This window comes from Gymnodraco acuticeps, unplaced genomic scaffold (assembly GCF_902827175.1).
Source record: "Gymnodraco acuticeps unplaced genomic scaffold, fGymAcu1.1, whole genome shotgun sequence".
NCBI classification, from domain to species: Eukaryota; Metazoa; Chordata; class Actinopteri; order Perciformes; family Bathydraconidae; genus Gymnodraco; species Gymnodraco acuticeps.
Window position 1 is genome coordinate 1,609,116 of NW_022989979.1, and position 21,834 is coordinate 1,630,949.

The 21,834-nt window shown below is 41.7% G+C and overlaps 1 protein-coding gene across 1 annotated transcript; it reads right to left on the minus strand.

The window, feature by feature from the left end:
• Positions 1-559: 559 nt before the first annotated feature.
• lonrf1l (LON peptidase N-terminal domain and ring finger 1, like) lies at positions 560-21,196 on the minus strand. Its single transcript, XM_034211651.1, has 12 exons — positions 20,428-21,196; positions 17,402-17,520; positions 12,686-12,808; positions 7,788-7,985; positions 7,486-7,696; positions 7,108-7,216; positions 6,882-6,996; positions 6,657-6,778; positions 6,392-6,550; positions 6,125-6,287; positions 5,788-5,940; positions 560-2,195 (listed from the first exon to the last, which is right to left on the minus strand). Exons 1-12 carry the CDS (start codon positions 21,032-21,034, stop codon positions 2,037-2,039), a joined length of 2,238 nt encoding a protein of 745 aa, XP_034067542.1. The 5' UTR covers positions 21,035-21,196; the 3' UTR covers positions 560-2,036.
• Between the last annotated feature and the right edge of the window lie 638 nt (positions 21,197-21,834).

The window sequence follows — 21,834 nt, forward strand, 5'->3', positions numbered from 1 at the left end:
TGAATGTTGAGTTTGAGTAAGTGCAGAGGTTAAAGGAGAGTTATGAAACATTTGTAACTGTTATGCTGCGCTGTCGCCCCCTTGTGGTTAGAACGTTTCCATGCTCTTAGAGCCTTTAAATGAATGTGCATTAACTTTCTATACCCACTGATAACACTTTAACTTTAGTTTCTTTAAGGACTTTAGTATATTTAATAGTTGTAGTTATGTTTTCCTCTTTTGTTTCTGTGCATTTTCGGACTGGTTTTGAAGGAGAGGGGCTTTGTTGAAATCATAAAATACTATAATGCAATCTGTGACAATTTTGATAGTAGTGGATAGTTTGGTTAAGGTCAATCAACTCTAATAAACCCACCCCCAAATCGTCTAGTTAAGAATTGAAACTCGTGATAACGTTTTTTTAAATGTAGTCATGAATATTTAATGTTATCGAGAAATAAATGCTTTGAAATATTTTTGGGGGGTTTTAAGTGAGGTCCTTGCTTTGAAGTACATCTCCAGTTGTGCAGATAGCTACAGGTCTTCTATTAAAAAGGGGTCAAACAGTGAAAACCGAGGCTGAAAAAGAAGGGCATTTATTATAGAAAAATTATAATTTAAACATCTGACCAAAAAGCCTTTTTCATTTTAACAGGTATCTTATCCATAAAACAGCCTTGAATCTTGTTTCTTTAGGACTTGGAATACACAATGTGAACAAATGGTTCCATTAACTGGAAAAAAGTGAAAACGTACTTCACCCTATGGCAAAAAAAGGAATGGTGACCAAGTCAATGCGTTGTGTTGTTAAAAATCACAATACCAAAATGGTGTAAGGCAATCGCAGTACTGACTGAAGCACCGCAGCTCCTCCTCCCTCCATTTAGACAGAGCAGCTCTGAACCTTATGTTGTCCGGTTTTTGATTTGTCATAATATTGCAAGAACCCCCTTCAGATATTCTTCTTCACATTAGAATGTACAAATATATTCCTACTTATGAATTAATTCAATTTAAATTCATGAAACGGGTGTCTGAACATTTTTGTTTAGAAGATTGACGATTTATAGAAAGAACCACTGAATCTTATACATGATATCCTCCAACTCAACCAGGTCATCCAAATGTGCATAACAATCACATTTCCAAAGATAGTGCGTACGATTTAGGATAACTGTGAGGAGAAGAAAAGCATTAAAGAAAGCATAGGATACAGATTACATTTAAGGGCCAGGAGTGAGGTTTAGACCTGATAGAGGAATAATATGCCCGATCTTTGCATGACAACTTGGAAGAGAAGAAACATCGTCTTAGTCTTTCAACAGGAGGGTCCTTTTCCCTTACTAAGAGGCACATGCTTATCATGCACAACTTCCACTAAGTGGATGATCTAAACCACATCTTGCTATCAAGTTTTTGGACTTTCAGCATTTAGGATTTGTTCCGCAGAATCACATCACCCCTCCTCAAAATTAACATAAATCTTACAGCCAGCCGGCAAAACAAACAGAAAACTTCCTTTATCGGATCTCCCCAGGGATGATTCCACACAAACTATACTACTCTCCTCCCTTCAGCTCCGTAAGTAATATCATTAAGGGTTGATCGTTAAAATCGTTGTTGCCTTTAACAGCATCAATACAATGTCAATCAAGTGTAATAGAAACTGCGCTTTAACAAACTAATTGAGCCACATTCTTATCAGATGAGAAGCTATTAGGATTGAGGGCAGATGAGAATAGTGGCTGTAATATTGGTGTTATTTTCCAAAATATATTTTGACAATCACACGAATAATGTGTGTCAGTGGGAATATCCCTGAGGTGGTTTTGGCCACATCTCTGGTTTCAGTGATCCACATTTCAATCAGGTTTTAGCTTGTCTTTTGTTTCGTGTAGGCTTTATACTAGAAGCTGTTAAACCAGGGGTTTTGTTGTAAAGGGAAGTTGAAGCGTAAGATGGCAGTAGAAACAGAAGATTTTGTGATATTGTTGCAAGGTTGCTTAAATGTCATTACAAAGTCCATTGAATATTTGTGGTGATCAGAAGAGGAAGCTCTAGTTGTTGGGGATGCTCTGCAGATATGTGAGGATGTGCTGGATCTTTACAAGGCGTTCTTTGAGGCTGGTCATGGAGAGGACAGAGAGCTGGTAGCGGGGGTCGATGGGCAGAACAGCCAACAGCCACCAGCAGCAGGCCGGACCATTGGGAGTCGCCTGGAAGAGAGGAGGAGAGGAATTAGACATGAGTGTTACGGCCCGTCCACACTACAGCTTCGACAGCTTCAAAAACGGTTTCCAACGCGTCTGCCCATTCACTTTGAATGGGGTGACGTCACTTTTCGCCGAACTGCATTGTGGGAAGCAGAGCGGAGCTTTCCCTGGTGTTTCAGGCTGCAAAGTTGATCAATGTTCAACTTTTGAAGCTTCTGAAGCTTTCGGTGGAAGCGTCAGCCAATCAAATCATATTCCAGTACAAGCTCTAGCCAATCAAACCGCTGCTTGTGTGTCAGGGGCGGGAGATTCATGTGATTGGTTGTTGGTCGAGCTTCAGACACGCCGAGCTCCAAGCTTTTTTTGAAGCTGTAGTGTGGACGGCCCGTTACAGATCCTATACAATCGTGAACTGTTAGCGCCGGTTTTGTGTCAAATTATGCATCCCCACCATGAAATGCACCCCGTGTCACGGGAACACGCATTTCTAAATGAAACGTTTAGACCTTAAAATGATGCTTAAAACTCAAAGACAACGTCCAGGTTTTTTTTTATTTTTATTTTTTTTAAAAATGGTAATTTTCAGACTGAGAGTCGTTTTTATTGGTAGCTGGTCCCTTGGCTCATGTCGTCCCCTCGGGCCACCTGTGCGTCAACAAATAATGTCCCCCTGACCAACGTATATTGCAACACCCCAACCTTCAAAATACGGAGTGAAAGTTTAACCACAAGAATCAAGACTATATGAGCTACCACTAAACGACTCAGAGTCTGAAAATTAACATTAAAAAACCCTGGATGTTACTTTTAATATTAAGCATCGTTTTAAAGTGTAAACGTTTCATTTTCCAAATGCGCGTTCCCGTGACAAGGGGTGCATTTCACGCCGGGGCTGCATAATTTGGCACAACACCGGTGCTATGCCGTGTTATGCATGCCCACTGCACCTCGCGGGAGCCCGCCACAGCATAAAGCATAAACTCCCAGACATTTCAATGATTTGTACGGCAAAGTTAGGTCTGGAAACGTGGTATAAACACCGGAGCCCTGCTTCGGGGAAACTTTGGCGCTGTTCTGAGTTTGTTCTAATCCGTCAAAATGACTGACTGCTTTCAGATTTTTCCATCATTGTTAAAAAAAAATCCTCATAGAAGGAAAATATTCGGTTAAACGCGACCTCTGATACTAGCTACACACTGCCAGAGGAATGCATGTCTGCGGCACAATTACATGGCTGAAATAAATCCCAGAGCACCACAGCCAGATACTAAATGTGCTTTACACTTCAAAGGGTTTGAAGTGAAAATGTTGACTTTGTCTGTGCCCCAATTTCCATTGTCCATTAGGCAAGATACCGTAATCATTTTTGGAATCACATAACTCAAAAAATCGAGTGTTCAGTGTTGGAGAATCTCTTTATGACTGTTCTGACGCAAGAAAGCTGCTGGGATTATGTATGAAGCACCCATAAAGCTCTTTAGGCCGTATTGTCAATGGACTTCCGCCCTTTGGTGCTTCAAAGAACGGAGCTGTAATCCCTGTCGGCGCTGCAGCCTACGGGCGGGAGCTCAGCGCACACAACAACTTTGTTCCGGTATTAAAGCCTCTGAGCCAGGTGAATCCGTGGTAATGTGGGTTTCCCCAAAAGGCAAGTGTGTCATGAGAGAATCCAATTTTAGAATCCGTGGAGTCTCTCGGTGTCAGACGAGGTAATGAAAGCTGTACAAACCCTGCAGTATTTCGAAGAAAAGTACATCTCAAGGCCAGCTGATACCAGTTCCCAGAATAATAATATAACAATCAACCTGTGTGTGCGCTATATTTTCTCAGTTTATCTGGTTGTGTAAAAAGTTGGGACTTAATGTTCTTAACAGTCTGCACGAACGTCTGCTTTGCTGCCACAGGCTGCCAACTCACTGTGCAGAGTATTCTCACTTTCTCATCTGGTGGACGCTTTATTAAACAACACATATTGTAGTTCCCATGTGTTCAAATGCTGGTGAGCCCACGCCGCATGAGATGTTTAATTTAGCACAAGATATCATTTTTTACAAGTTAACTAGTTTTTCTTTGTATTGCTCTATTTTACAAGGTCGATTCAATTCCTCATTTTAAACCTCCAATATTCCAGCAAAGTGCACATTTAGGTAATAACACAGTTAAGTAAACCACTCTGCTAAAGAAGATTAACTTTGTATTGCTTAAAGAAGCTTGAAGTGGGAATACTTTTCTAGGAATAATATGAAGGGAAACAGGCACATCTCTGTAGATGGAAGTGGGGTGCTGGATGTTTACCTTAGTGCATGACATTAAGGATTTTGGGAGATGGCCCTGTGGGCCATCTAAGCTAATTTACAGATGGCCCTGAGCCCAATAGAGATTGCCCTGAAAAATGCGCGCGGACAAAATGACGCACGAAGGGTTTGGGGGGCCTCCCCTAGAACATTTTGATTTGTGCAGGTCTTAGATGCTGTCTGGTGCATTCTCTAGACTGAATTATAAGATGAACCACCACAATATTATATTGTACAATTTCAATTTTATTCTTCATTTCACTTGTTTGTTTGTTCTTGTTTGTGTTTGCTCGCTTGCATGCCCTGCATAGCTATAAGAAATACTTAAGTTGTTGGTCAAGACACTTTCCAAAGTGCCTTTGGAAAATGCCTTCCCAGATGTAACAAAGTAGAAAACATTACATTCAGTTATAACTGCCAAAACAAACATTATTTACACTAGTATGAACCCTGTTAAAAATGTTTGTAATGTTATCTACTGTAAGTTGGTCGAACGAATGCCTCCTCATCCGGAAGCTGACCGAGCAGACCCGAGCAGCAGTCGAGAGGAGCCGAGGGCATCCGCGAAGCACACAAAATGGTGACGTCAGAGTTCCCGTTAGCCGGCAAATCTAAATCTCTTCGGTCAAAATGTCCGGTCAAAATAATTTCCCTTTAGCGCAATACCGCTTCAGTTGCGCCACTTATGTGACAGACATGAAGAGTATGTGACAGACAAGAACAGTCAATTCTAATGTCTAACACTTAATGTGGAGAAAGAGATGTCCTGTATGGGTTGATTGTGCGTTGATCTGTTGGTAATGCCTCGGGGTTCCGGTGGGCATGTAAACAAATGTATAATGCTGCGCTATACTTTGTGGCCTCACCAGGTTGCATAGCGACGCTTATTGTTTAGGTGTCTTTTAATAAGCAGGTAGTCCTATCATTAGCTAGAACTAGCTGGATCTGATCGATATGGACATAAACGCGAGTGAAGTCTAATCTGACGGGAGAGAGAGATCAGCTGCTGCTGACAAGTCGACACGCAGCTCTGCATGATCACATGCAGCGGTGAGCGGACAAAACACACACTTCAGGTTAGAATATCACACGTAGCTATTTTAATTACCTCTCAAACTATAGTACCGTAACTAGTTATAGATATGTTTAGTTTTACTGTCGGGTCTCTCATTACTGATTCCCGAGCTGCATGATACTGGCATAATAGATTGCCCGATCGGGCAACCAGCAGGCTTCATTGCCCGAGCTAAATACTAGATGGCCCCGGGCCATCGGGCAGTCGTTAATGTCGAGCCCTGTACCTGGATGTCAGCTTCTCGCTCTGGCATGGGTCCAAAGTGCTGCAGGATCTGGTCGTAGAAGTGGACCTTGAGGTTTTGGAACCAGTCGCGGGCCTGCTCATACACGGCATCGTGCAGCTCTTGGAGTTTCTCAAGCTCCTCACTGTCCTCCACCTGAAGGACAGGAATCATTTGACCTCTTAGTCACTTTTGGATTGTTTAAACTTAAAAAATAACCCAAAGACACACCCCACTCAAAATAAACCCTGGTAAATACAAATGTAAAACTGATTTTTGAAGACTAGGATTTTACATACTGAACATATTATCCTTAAAAAAGAGTTCTCGTGGTTTTTACCCTGGTATCGCCCAGATGCTCGATGTTCGCAGTACTGTAACCATCCATCATCCCTCGTGTCAGGACCCGGAAGCGTTTCCCTCCGATGGTGTCCACTACTGACCGTCCGTCAGGCAGGAAATGGACACTCCTGATGGTCAGCATGCAGCCATGGTCTACAAACCTGCAGGGTAGCACAATTTAGTTTATTGGTATAGACACATTTTTCCATTCCATATGTCTGGTTTGAGGGTCGCTCCGTATTGTAATTCATACAAATGCACTTACCCTTTCTGGGGATCATTAATACACATCCCAAACTTCTGCGTGCCCGTGTCCATGCAGCGGCGAAGCATGAGGCGGTAGCGCGGCTCGAAGACATGCAGCGGGCAAGGCACGGTGGGGTAAGCCATGGTACACACAAAGATAGGCACATTCTTTGTCAGACTGCACAGAGGGCGAGAAGGAGAAACATATTTAGAGCTTCTGACACAGTTAAAATAACTGATCATGATTGTTGGAATAAACCCAGACGAGAGGGGGAAATGCTTACTCAGAAAGTTCTCTGGTCTCCTCCAGATATGTTTTAGTCCTCTCTTCATACTCCTTACTCAAATACTGTTTGATCAGTTTCTCCAAGACAGTTGTCACCACGTACTTTCTACATGCTAGATACTGAAGAGAGCAAGGTAAGAGTTAAGGGTTAAAACAGGAAGCTAGGACCGACATTTTACTTAGTGAAAAAAGTAGAATGTCCAGACTCTATACGTTGTCTAACCTCTTTCAGGCTCTCTTTACAGAGGGGACACTGGGGCGTATGGTCCAAGCAGCGCTCCAAACAGTTTTTACAGAAGGTGTGGCCACATGGAGTCGTCACAGGCTCGTAGAACAACCTGCATTCACCGTCCAACAGTTAGTTTTACATTCTCAGTCATTTAAAAAAGGCACAATGTGTAAACATCAAGGTAAATGTGTGTGTTCGGCCCACCAGTGTGTGATCTTACCTCATGCAGAGAGAGCACTCCCAGTCATTAGGGTCCACCTGATCCTCAGGAACACTTCTGCACGTCTTTGCTTTGGCAGCCTTTTGTTTGGAGCCTTTCACCAAATCTTAATAGAGTAAAAAGCATTTAACATTTAGTTGTTAACTCTGCTAAGATGTCAGTTAATATTTCCCTGGTATATTAGATGTGCTGATTACCAATTTGTATTTGCGAAAAATCTCAAAAGTGTCCACATGAACATGAGTTCATGTGTAATGTGTTTTAGTTTTTAAATATATTGATGTGAACAGAAGTAGAAGAAATATGAATTGGAAATGAAGTAAAATACATCAGGAAGAAGAGACAGCAGTAACATGGGGGGATTGCACACAGACCTTGTTTTTTTAGACTTGCTACCCCCACTGCCTACAACACAGTGTTCTGTGTCGGACACCGACAGCTTCCTCTTCAGCAGACTCCCTTTGTTCTCGTCCCCCAGCTGAGGAGCAGAGCAGACTCTCTTCAGCCCTTCCTCTCCACAGCTCAGGCCGTACATCCGCAGCGAGTGAGCTCGGCTCAGACCGGGCCGCTCCAGGCTCTCCCCACGCCTCTGAATCACAGAAGATCAACAGAAATGATTAAAGAAACCATATATGAAGAACGAACTGAACAATGTGATATTATAATTCGCCTGCTCGTACCTCCTGGCTGTCCTGGTGTTGGTGTGCCGAGGCGGCGCGGGCCGGCGATTGGTGTTGTCTTTGGACCGGGCTCTGCGGTTGTTCTTGGGCATCGGCCACCAGGGTTTTACTGCGCAGGCGAGGCGACGTGTTCTGAGTGGTTTCCCTCATGCCAACCTTCACATTCTCACCAGTGGGGGAGAGCAGGTCACACAGGATCTGTGAAAAACACTCAGTTAGTTTGCCTGCAAATACCTTTTCAAAAGGTCTTTACATGTCAGAGGTAGATACGATGTCTAGGTTATATCATACTGAATATGAATATATAAGTGGAAAAATCAAGTGTTTTTTGGTTGAACAAAACATTTACATTTTATTTTCCAAACATGCAGTGGGGTGTGGTTAGATCGCCGGCTGCTGGAGTGATGGGAGTGGCTCGGCCGGAGACCAGACAGCTGAGGCCTGTACTACGAATCCAGTTCAACATACGGAACTGGATATGGATATGTTTGAGTTATCTGGTTTACCTAACCCAAAACAAACGCGCTCTTGCTAAGCGGTCCTACGACGCTGGTTATCAACTCGGTAACTCAAGCCAGGGTTTCTCTGTCCGGCTGAGTACGCGTTCACATGAAAGGGGCGGGGCTAGCAACATTTGACCAATCACAAACATGGACAAGCGTACTGACAGCGCAGCGTCATACTTCCTGAATGAAAAGTAAACTATAATATTAGACAAATATGAAGACGTTGAACTTTAAACATCCATGACTTAAACACTTTATCCAGGATAAAAGCCACATAGCTGCACCTGCAAGGTGAATACAGCTGGTAAAAGAAAAAGTGTTTGAATGCGTACATTAACAGGTTTATGATATCACTGCCCCGTCTAAAACACGAGTGGATCTGACTTTAATTACATTTGACTCGAGTGTTTCGTCAACTTAATGTGTTGCTTCAAATAATACTTCTGCATACAGTATGTGACACTGACAGAGCCTACACACGGCGGCGTGCGTTGCCGCTTCAACGCTTCTGCCCATTCACTTTGAATGGGGTGATGTCACGATTCGCCGAACTGCATTGTGGGAGCAAAGCGTAGCTTCTCTCGCGGTGCTCGCTGCAAAAGTAGAGCAATGTTCTACTTTTGCCGCCTCGACGGAGCCAATCAAATCCTGCGTATGCAAATCTGACATTACAAGCGCTAGCCAATCAAACCGCGTGTATGTTGGGAGAGCCAGACCGCAGTTATTTCCCATATGTCAAAAAATGGAGGAGAAAATGATCGTGGCGGTACTATATGACCAGTCCCTCTTTACATACAGGGATACAAACCGGAGGAGCCAGGCATGGGGGGAGGTGGCAGAGACAGTGGGTGAAACTGGTAGGTTTTCGCCTGTTTGGGGAGTTTATATCCAGTGTACTTCGTTTGAATGGACAGCTAGCAAGCATAGACAGTATATTTAGCCAGCATGGATGTAGCCTGAATGCTTTGCTTTGTATGTCCGGGGCGGGACATTCATGTGATTGGTTGTTGGTCGCGTTGTTCGTAAAAAACAAGCTTCAGACACGCCCACCGCCAAGCGGTAACGCACGCCGCCATGTGTAGGGGCCGTGAGTGTTGCACGGCCAGATACGGCTCAGCTGACTCAGATCAGGAAATATATGATACATTATGATGTGATATGATTGATAATGGGACACATCGACGTCTGCACTCACAGTGCCGCGGACTGTACTTAATATTACTTTGATCCGGTTACTTGTGTTGTGGCAGATATTTAAGTAAGCTTTCTTAACGCTAATGTTATAATAGTCAGATTGCTCTGAAGATGGGAGTTGATATTCTATTAATGTTCACGTTCACAGTCAGTTGATTTTTGACGGCCGTCTTTCGTGCAACGGCAGCTTTTCTGTATTTCCTTTCTCCTGTAATATGACTTGATCGCTTTAAACTCCGCACACGGAGCTCTGATTGGTCAGCAGGCAGTGCTTTCACTGAGTTGATCTCTTATCCTGGAACCTAACCTGCTCCGGAGCAGGTTTAACGTTCAGCATAAGTTACCATGGAGATCTACCCCGGTAAGAAGTGAACCAGCGTGGTAGGACCGGAAACCCAGAGTTAACCCCTGAAGCTACCTCGCTAAGCGAAAATCTGGCTTCGTAGTACAGGCCTCTGCTCAGAATCAGGTAATTAAGCTATCAGTAAAAAGCATGCAGGTAACCTGGTTCAGGTTTCTCTCTGGCAGTCGGCTGGATCCTGAGAGTAGGATCCACGGACCAGAAGCAGCGTCAGGACATAGCAGGGCCGTTGTTTGTTTTTGTGAACTCCCCCTCAGTGGCAATAAACTTTGTTACATTTTCACAACACACCTTCTCCTTCCTTCATTGTGAGCCACAACACTCACAGGGTGATGTTTAACTTTTTGCCCTCCTTTTGTTTTTGCACAAAGAGTGATTAAATTACAGAAAATGTCAAATCAAATTTTAACAACCAAGCGCAGACCCGGTCAGGAAAATGGCAAGCTGGCCCCAAAGAGAAAGCAAACGTTGTTCTGAGGGTTGCCTCAGAATTGATGTCAGCATGACCTCAGTGTGCAGATGACCCAGTAACAGGGACCAATAATCTTTCCTCTCAGTCTGGATCATGCTGTAGTACCACACACACAGACTCTTCACACTCTTTCCTCTTTATTTTCATTATTTCCCTGCTAACAGATATCTTGTGATGTCTCTTTTTACAGCTAATGTGTTACCATATGCCCGGCATCAAATGCTAATTTCTCTGTGAGGGCAACATGGTCGGAGCCTGTCAATTTTAATTGCATTAATGGAATTTTTCATTATTTAAAAGGCCTTTCAGACTATATGTGTGATTGCAGGTTCCACAAACTTAATATGACGTGCTCCTGTCCTGTTGCATGCTGTCTGACTCCCACATTGACTGAGATGAATCTGAACAGCGTCTCTTTCAGCATCAGAAGGACACAGAAGTCAAACCATATAACCTGAAACCTTTCACATCAATTCCACACACGTATTACCACTGGCATGAGATGACTCATGTGATTATGTAGGTTTACTTATACAATGATGATTCAGAGATGATTACACAACTTGCATCAGCATAATCAACTAAATAGTTTTACCACAAAATGGCAACAACTCTCATGTTATTCTTAAAATCGAAGTAGCACTGTGAATAATTGAGAGTGGGTGACACTTATGTAACCGCATCGCTGTGGTCAGTCCATTAAATGGTACTGATTTCATGACAGAGTCAGTCATAAGACCTGCAGGAAATTCCAGCCTGAAATTGATCCCTAACATAACATGTTTATATTCCTATGATCAGGGGTGCACATTACTGCAGGTACGCATGCGCGACAAAAATCTGAATTGCGTAACGTCACTTGTGTCACTACGCGCCTTTGCGTACCTCAAAACAAAAACACATATATCGTCTACACGTGTTTCTTGTCAACAGTCAATGGAGTAAACTACGAGACATGTAAAACAAAAACAAAGACAGCTACGTTGCCGTTTCACTCCCTGCAAAAACTCTTCAGACTTTCTGTGACTGACTGAACTGGAGCTGGCCGAGCCGCGCAGGACATAACCGACGGACCAGTGAAGCTTACAGGAGGCAGAGGCTTAGATCACCGGACTACATAGTTGGTCGCCGTGTGCACAGACAGGGTTATCGTCGGTATGAACAACAGAATGAATTGTGCCAAAACTCTGCCAACTGGCTGCAGTGGGAAACTCCCCTGTGCACATTCTGTGCACACACTGGAGAACTGCGCACAATCAGCTGATCACAACGTTTACGCTCTGTGGTCAAGCTGCTGCCGTTTTATTTACAACAAAGTGGAGTGAAACACACAGCTGCAAACTTACTCAGGGTGTTAATGGAAGAGTTTGAAATCAGACAGAGGTCGAAGAAGTACTCAGATATTGTACTTGAGTAAAAGTAGAAGTATAGTGTTACTCTGTTACAATAAAAGTCCTGCATTCAAAATGTTACTCAAGTAAAATTAGAAAAGTATTATCATCAAAATATAGTTAAAGTTCCAAAAGTAAAAGTAGTCGTTGTGCAGATTGGTCCATTTCAGAATAATATATATGATATGTTTTGTAACGATTGATCATTAAAGTGTTCTCAAAGCTGGTAAAGCTGCAGCTAATTTTACAAATTAGATCAAAGTTAAGTAAAGTACAAATATCTCAAAATTGTACTTAAGTAGAGTACTTGAAGAAGTGTACTTCGTAACTTCCCACATCTGAAATCAGATATGACTTCAAGTCATGTGATCATTTCTTAGTATTTGATCCTTCAACTTGGCCTCATGAAATGCAAGGACTTCACAGTTTTGGCAACAGGTTTTGGAGAAAGCAAATTGGAGGCTTATAAAGAGACAGGGAGGTGCATCTTCATCATCTTCATCATCTAGCATGCAAGCAGTGTAAATAGAGGACAGTGAAGGAGACATTGAGGAGGACCACGCTTCGTGTGGGGTGAGTACCAAACGCTGTCTCCTGGTACTCATCTGAGTAACTCACTCAAAAAGTGATGTGCACCCCTGCTTATGATCAATATATTTAGGATTTGCAGTTTATTTTTATTGTAATCTTAGACTCGTATAGTTGCCCCCTTCCTCTTTTGTATTGCAACTTCTGTCCAGCAAAGTCATTTTGGATAAATAAAGTTTTATCTCATGCTACAGATGATCCTAATAGAATGACTGTACATTCTTAGTGGCTTTTAAAGTGGAAGTAAATATTTTATTTAGAGTATAAACTGTAAAACATGACAAATGCTCAGACTTACTGAAATACATATGGTTGTGCAGAACACTATGACCCTTTAAAATAACTTTTAAAATTTGTTTTTGTATTATCACCATGATTTCCCTCACCTTTTCCACTTGTCTTTTAGCACAGGGGAAGTCTTCGTCCTCAGACAGGCAATGGAGGAAGACATGGAGAGACTCGTCCACTTGGCCCATCTCATGTAGCACCATAGCTTTCCTAAACAAAGCCTGAAAGAACACAAAGAGAGACGTTATACTTATGTATCAGAATTTATGTTCACACTGTATTTACTCTGATGCTAAGTCCCTTTAACTTATTTACGCAAAATGTATTCATAAACACCAGTCCAACTTTAAGCCTCTTACAATTCTGGGAAGTGTAATTGCTCTACATGCAATATAAGAAAACCAGATTTAAAAATCATACTGAATTGTTTTAGAACAGCCAGACAGAAGACATACTTCAAACAAAAATGACAAATAAGATGTATCTAAATGCATTATTTATATGCTTTTCAATCGATCAGAATGATATGAAAGTTGTTTTGTAAGATATAATTTGCACCATAAATAGAAAATACCCTATGCTCCTGGAAATTATATAACCGTAATCTGTACATTCTTGATGTGGTCGGAAAACCTTCTTTTTTTTTTTTCTTTTAATGTTTATTTTATTAGCTTTTCTTTTTAATGACTGATTTTAAATGCCATTTTCTTAATCTCTTTCATTTTTTGTAAAGCACTTTGAATTGCCTTGTGTTGAAAAGTGCTATATAAATAAACTTGCCTTGCCTTGCCTTGCCTTGCCTTGCCTTGCCTTGCCTTGCCTTGCCTTGCCTTGCCTTTTGCCTTGATAATCTTATGTTACTTAATTACGCTGTGAAAAGGCCATTTATATCATTCTGAAAATAACTGTTGTTAAAAATATGCTTTGTAAACAAAACAACAGGGTCACTACTAAATACTTAAGACTATTATTCAACACTTTCAGCTGCTAAAACACACTCAAAAATAACTTTTGAGATTCAATTAAACAATTATCTTGTAACTTTAATCCAATCACACGACAAATGAGGTGCTCCCTGTGTCTGGCTTTTAGGTTTATGATCTTAAAATACACCGTTCTCCGTACTGACCTGATGACCAACATATCAGGAGAGACTGACTGACAGGTTCTTCACATGCCAGACATTAGTGAGGTGCATGCTTACAGTACATGACCTGCCACCATTCCTACAGCACCAACAGAATTAGGGGTCGACCGATATTCCGCATTTGACCGATTATCGGTATCGGCCTTTTTTTTTCTTCAAATTGCCGATAAAACTTTGGCTCTGATGCGGCCGTTTCTCTGGCTGCAGTCACCGCTCTGTGTACACGAGCAATGTCTATGGGCATAGAAATGTCTCATAATTATTTGTGTGAACATAAAAATAATTTGTGTGTAAATATGTGATTTGTAAATGTAAAACAACATCCACAAATGCATTTAAAAGATTAGCAAACTCACAAATAAATGTGCAAATGTAAAACGGATCTGCAAATACGTTAAATATGTTCACAAATTAAAAAAAGATCTGTGAATATCTCTTTAACATTTACACCTTTCGATCAGGCATTTGTGAATCCATTTTGTATTTGTGGAGCAAAAATGCGCTTGCGGATCTCAAATCTCTGTTCGCGGATCGTCTTTTTACACACGGAATTTTGAGACATATTTTCCGCCGCTCTCGGCTAAAATCTACTCGTGTCACTCGGTTATTTTCGGAAACCACGTGATGGCCTGCTGATGACGACATTTCCGCATGATTTCAAAGTAAGAGCATGATGGTTTGTTTAATGCTCTGTTTTTTTATTATAATGAACAGCGGAACGTTAGATGTATTCTTCATCACCATAACCCTGACCTAAATACGGTGCTTTTCTACAGATTACTTTATTACTGCACTGGTAAGGTAAAATTAGGCCAATTAATAAAATGTGAAGTGCTTTGTAACTTCGACCCGCTTGACTGAATACACAACAAACAATGAAGAAAGAGTTTTATCTGGGCTGTTTCACTGCCAGCTGCTCCCCCGGGACCCGAAAGTGGCGTCAATGAAAGTGCTCGATATATGCTATATTGAACCAATAACACAAACTAACTGTATCACTATAACATGATGATGATGGTGATGAAGAATGCATCTAACGTTCCGCTGTTCATTATAATACAAAAACAGAGCATTAAACAAACCATCATGCTCTTACTTTGAAATCATGCGGAAATGTCGTCATCAGCAGGCCATCACGTGGTTTCCGAAAATAACCGAGTGTCACGAGTAGATTTTAGCCGAGAGCGGCGGAAAATATGTCTCAAAATTCCGTGTGTGTAAAAAGACGATCCGTGAACAGAGATTTGAGATCCGCAAGCGCTTTTTGGTCCACAAATACAAAATGGATTCACAAATGCCTGATCGAAAGGTGTAAATGTTAAAGAGATATTCACAGATCTTTTTTTATTTGTGAACATATTTAGCGTATTTGCAGATCCGTTTTACACTTACAAATATATTTGTGAGTTTGCAAATCTTTTAAATGCATTTGTGGATGTTGTTTTACATTTACAAATCACATATTTACACACAAATTATTTTTATGTTCACACAAATAATTATGAGACATATCTATGCCCATAAATGTCCCGCCCACAGCGCTATCTGATAGGCTATTACTGAAGATGTTCCGGGCGGGAGCCAGCCAGAGAGGCGGGACCTTCTCAGATTACAGGCAGGTGCGAAAGAACGCAGACACAGACTGAAGCAAGCAGCAGCGCTGAGCGGCAGAGCCATACATGTGTTCAACCGAAGTTCAATAAACATCCCTATCCCCTATTCTGAAGTTGCAAAAACACCACGATCTTATGATCCAATTCTATCAGTTTCCCAGTTACACAGGGACGCGGGAAGTCAGTCAGAGTTGGGGGTGCGTGCAGCGTCTCGCAGCGGAGTAACGGCCCGTCCACACAGCGGCGTGCGTTGAAGCTTCCAACGCTTCTGCCCATTCACTTTGAATGGGGTGACGTCACTTTTAGCCGAACTGCATTTTGGGAAGCGACGTGGAGCGTTGCTGGCGTAGCTGGCGTCAAAAGTTGAGCAATGTTCAACTTTTGACGCCTCGACGGAGGCGTCAGCCAATGAAATCCCGTTTATGCAAATCTGCCAGTACAAGCACTAGCCAATCAAACCGCGTGTATGCTGGGACAGACTACGCAGGTCATTTCCTCATATTCAAAAAAATGGAAGGAAAATTCATTATAGCGGTAGTGAATCACCCGGTGCTGTATGATCAGTCTCTGTTCATCTACCGGGATACAAACCGGAGGAGCGAGGCATGGAGGGAGGTGGCAGAGACAGTGGGTGAAACTGGTAGGTTTTCGCCTGTTTGGGGATTTTATATCCAGTTTACTTCGTTTAACATTGCTATTGCTTTGTATGTCGGGGGCGGGAGATTCATGTGATTGGTTGTTGGTCGCGTTGCTCGCAAAAAATCCCCAAGCTTCAGATACGCCCAGCTCCAAGCGCCAACGCACGCTGCTGTGTGGACGCTCCGTGACTGTGGTGCGGAAGGGGGGGGGGGGGCTGCGAGTGGAGCCTCGCAGCTTTTCAGATTGATATGTGAAGCTCATTAGCTAGCCAACATGTATCTAGCAAATGTTTAGCAAAATATTAGAAGTGAGGCTACTAGACTAATGTTAGGTCTACTGTAAGAGCCTCACTTTTAATAGTTTGCAAAACATAAGCTAGCACTAGTGTTTTGCAGTTGCTAGCAGCTTATTGGGATTTTATGCTAGATAGACAGATATAATAAATTAAGCATTATTGTTAGTTAAGCATGTCAGCCTGCAGCCCCACTTCTTGTCTCTCTCTAACTCATTGCAGATGGCTGCACTAAAGAAAAGGGCACAGAGAGGAAACCAGTTGTAAGATGTTTAAAAGTTAATTAAACATAATATATGCTTAAATGCATTTCAAATAAGTAGTGTTGGAGTTTGTGTTATTCTACATTTTGACACCAAGATTTTCTGATTTTACTGCAAATGTATATCGGTTCCAAATATCGGTTATCGGTCTCCTTGATTACTAATAATCGGTATCGATATCGGCCTTGAAAAAGCCATATCGGTCGATCCCTAAACAGAATACCTGCCATTACACCTGGTGTCATATCTGACATTGATCAACTTCTCACTATTAAGTCAAACCAAGAGTGACAACATGAACATTGCATTTGAAATAAAAACACATTTCTGCAGCATGGGGAAACAAATCCTACAGGTTGGGCTGGGCCAAATATTCTTATTTTATCTTTATTTTGATATGAGACTAGATATTTGGATATATTTTGGATATGGGTACAATGGCTAGTGTTTGCTTGGTTTTAAAGGCTGTAGTTAAGTTAAGTTTAAAATGTGTATTATTCGTTCAAAGGGTTTTATGGTCATATACACAGCTAGAGTGTAGATAATATGCAATGAAAAATGTCACAGACACCTGCAACAATGCAACATAAATATATAAAAGACATGAAACAAATAAAACTACAGAAAAAGAGAAAGAAACAGTAGAAACTAATGTGCACCTAATGCAGGAGAGGCTCACTATATGTAGTATTTACCTGCATAACGGCTGATTATTATCAAAAATATCAGTATGTAAAATGTTCTGAGAGCACCAGTAGTCTACCCCAAAATAACGTAGCAATATGGATATTGAGATATTTGTGAAAGTTGATATATACACCATATTGCCCAGCCCTAGCTGCAGTAACGTTGTGACCTACTTCAGCAGAACAGTTGGACGTGGGGCTGAGTTCTGTGTCCTCCAAAGCCCGATGGTACATTTTGAGAGCTGTGTACGCCTCGGCTCGCGACAGTCGTGCCACCGCTGTCGTCTCTGGATCTGCAGGAGGTGATTGGAAGAGGGGAGAACTATTTTAATTAACTACCAGAAAAGGTTGTTAGTTTAGTGAAGCATGTACGTTTAAACAAATATCTTTCAATCGTGGTTCATCTTAATTTAGTACCAAACTAATTACTGACTACATCAAATTTACGAGCAAACTTATAACCCTTTCTAATTCACGGGTAAGTAATGTTAACATTTTATAATTCTGTCACTTCCGGCAAGTCATACATTAAATAACTACGTGACAATCATAAATGATATATTAACTGTGTCAATGCATTCTCAGACTACATCGCAAAAGACAAACAAGTTGCATAATAAGTCTGAAAGAGCAGAAAGATACCCGTGGATGTTACATTAACGTTAGCTCCAAAGAGGAGATCAAACGTACAATTAAAAAGCCTAAACCTACTCTAAAACTTCTGGGAAAGGCATAATCACTTGAGGAATATTTTAGTACAAACACAGATCCTTATACCTGTGAATTTCAATCACAATAAAATCAGGCTTTTGGTATTCATTTAATTACTCAACTATGTCACCTTGTTATCTCAACCTTCCTGATAACATTACTGACGACTGAATTATGTTAGTAGATAAAGCAAGCGTACAGTACAACCAAAAGTTCAACAAGATTAATAATGGGATTTTTTCCATTTTCAAATGTCACGCTTCCATTCAATGCAACTCATGACCTCTCTTTGAGAAAAAGATGGCAGGACGCATGGGACATAATGTGAACAGGACAACAGGTAGTTTGTCTAGCCATCATAACGTCAGGAAAGCCCCAGTCGTCGTTGAATATCTGGAAGTTTCTGCCTCATGCCTGCAGCAGTGAGGACCAGCGCTGTCTAACGCAGGTGCTACGCCTCTGTCAGGCCAGAGAACACAATGTCCTCCGACGTATTCTCCGAGGGTGCTACGCCATTTACCTTCATTTGATTTTTTTTAAATAAAATGTATGACAGCTGTTTTTTTCTGATGATAATCTTTTTGCCTTTTTCACGTTTATTTGACAGAGAAGGCAAACAAATAATCAGTGAAGAGAGAGGGGTAAGACATTTATAAAAGGTCATGGGGAATCAGTGGACACATAAACAAACATAATGTGGATGTGGTGTCCACTGTGGCCATTTTGCTACCAGTGGGCTTTTTGAAAGACTCACTGAGTAACACCATGCAGGAACAGAGAAGATTGTGCATCCATGTATTGAAAAAATACGTAATGTTTTTACAGCCTTTGCACATTCCACTTATCTGGCCTTGAGCAAATACTTTAAGTTTTTAAAAAGGGGGGTAGCATACACGTTAAATGTTGAGACAAGCAATTCAAGTTTAACTTTGAATGTGGTTAGGTAAGGAATTGGTGAAAGGGTCAAGTTATTATAATGGCTGCAGCTGTTCACTTTACATATTGCACTAATTATCGAAGGAAACAAGATACAGCAAGGTTACATGTGTGTGTTATATCACTTGACCCAGATTTCATGGATGTTTCCATAACCTGGCGGTCCACTAATGCAGGGGTTCCCAAAGTGGGGTTGTTTTGTTATTATTATTTGTATTATTATTAATAAAAACCGGTGCGTAGACATTTTTCAGGGGCGGACTGGCCATCTATGGAATTCCCCCGCAGCGAGGCTCCCCCACCGTTGACAAATCACTAGCACCCTGTTGACAATTCACGTGGGGTCGCCAGTCTCTGGCACTGTTATTTTGGGGGTCGTGGGCTGAAAAGTTTGGGAACCCCTGCACTAATGGTCTGGAACCCTATTTCAGGATGTATGGAAGGTTAGATGTGAATTTACAGGGAATCCAGCTCACAGCATGGTGACAATGATCCATACAAAAATATATTATTATTATTATATTATTTAAATGCTATCAACATTCAACATTGGTATAAACTACTCTGAAGAAGTTAATTGTTTCTCGCATGGTTTGATGTAGGCTACTTTCGGATCAAGTGGTTGAAGTTAAAAAGGCCGTGCCATACCCATTGTGGGTACATTGGTCACGACTAACTGAAAACACAAATTAAAATGGTGTGATGCATTGTGCATCACACCATTTTAATTTGATTTTTCAGTTAGTTATTCCTTAAGATCCAGTGGAAAGCTAAGAACATGTCCCTTTCTCTTCTCCTGGAACTCCTTAGTGAAAATGCAGGCAGTTTCAACTTCAGGTCACCTTCACTGAAACACCTGGGGGTTTAGTGCCTTGCTAAAAGGTCATTTAGACCAATATGGTAACTGGTGAAAGTAGCACATCTCATTGCCTTCTCAAGCTTGTACAGCCAATGACTGGGATTTGAACCAGTTGCTACACATTCCAATCAAAAGTGATTTGTTGACTATGAATCAACTGCCACAGATGTAACCAGGCCAAGTTTCACTCACTGCCTGACTTGGTTGAGTTTCTATCTGGATCACCAACCTTACCCTGGCTGCCTCTGATCGATGTACACATGGCATACACCCCATTGTAAAACACTTATAAAACGGGGGCAGACATAACAGTTACAAAACAGAAAGTGCCCTTCCCTGTACAAGTTACAAAACTGGCTCACAGTGTACGAACATTGGTCACGACCTGCCTTATGCAACTTGAACAAAGCGCGCATGCGCAGCTGGTGAAGTTTCGTAAGCAGGACCCACCAGTATACAGCTAATGGGAGGACTCAACACAGCGCTGGTTAGCAATGTTGATTAGTATAACTCACTATAATTAGGCTTTGGGGGTCTGCTAACCACAAACAAAGACTATTGTTGATTTATGTTGAATTATATATTACGTTGCAAAGAAACGATCCAGTGACACGTATGTTCATTCTGATCGGAAACTCCTCCCCATTTGTGAAAACATGCAAGAAGCGAAAGCAGGGTTTTGAACTGCACTTACCACACTGAATGACATCAGTTGCTAGGGAAATAGCTTCCTCGTATCGTTTTTTTCTACACAGTTCGTCCACTTCATATAGCGTTTTGGACTTCCTCCGCTCCTCGGGGAACCATTTGTCTAAAAGTCCGCACAGCATTACATTCGCTTTCTCCTCGCCGCTCACAGTCTCCTTGCACAGCTTACATTTGGAGAGCAGCCGTCGTTGTAAACACCTTTTACAATACGAATGTCCACAGGCTATGGTCACAGGTTCACCTACAAATCTATGGCAGTTGGGACAGTCAAACATCTCGTCCCCACCGCCGCTGTCCCCTGCGTCCTGACTACGGGCCGAAAGTGTGTCAGGCCCACCCTCTTTTCTCTTGAAGTTGCGGAGGATACAGTCCACGAAGGTGCTTAATTGTTCTGGTAGCACAGGGCCATATTGCATAGCGGCTGTAAACCAGTCTATGGCTTCTTTCAGGCAGTTTTCCGACACTAAAGCGTTGGCTTTCTGTAGTATGAACTGATGGTGTTCTTGCTCCTCCAAAGCGGTGTCCGAGTCAGCGCCGATGAAGAAAGCCGTCCTTTCCTCCGGCGCATCCTCCACCCACGGTTGGAGCGACATTGTTGCGTGAAGAAAATACTATGAAGATTTCGGTTTTCTTTTGTTAACGTGCCGCTTCATTTCTACGGCTGCCCCGGTCCTTGCTAGTGTACCGGACCGACTTCCCCGTAGACACACGTTTGTTATGTGACAAATACCGTCACGTGAACAGCAAACTCGTGCCCTGATTGGTCAGTACGTTTCGATTACAAAACCTGCGCCTTAAAGTTTCATAACTACGGAAAGGATTACATTTGTCCCAGGGTCCTCTGCTTTTAAATCCCCCCAGGCTACAAGAGTGTGTACGATGTGAGGGTCTAAGGATAGAGGGTGTCGTTTTTCTCATACTGATATTCTGAACAATCTGTGCTGTTGTATTTGCTGTAAAGTGTCTTTACTGTAGGCTATTTTTATTATTTGTACAGCACTTTGGCTCGACCAAAAATCGTTTATAAATGTGCTATATAAATAAAACTTGATTTTATTTGAAGAGTAAAATAAACAATGAAATATAAGTAGAAGATGTTATATGAGCCCTTCTTGATAGATTGGAGCCAAACGATATAAGAAAACGTACCCAAAATAGCCTAACCCCATCGTAACGGGTTGTGTAATAAGATTTTATAACACCTTCTGAGTTGTGATGTTATGTAATTATTTTTTAAAAACCTGCACAAATTAAAAAAAATAAAAACACATTTAAAACGTAATTGAATCACTTTATCGACTTAGGGCATGGATACTCTGTCTAGAATTACATTTATGATTGTGATAGGCTACATATTAATACATGTTTGCAAAACAAGGGCTTTTTAAAATTG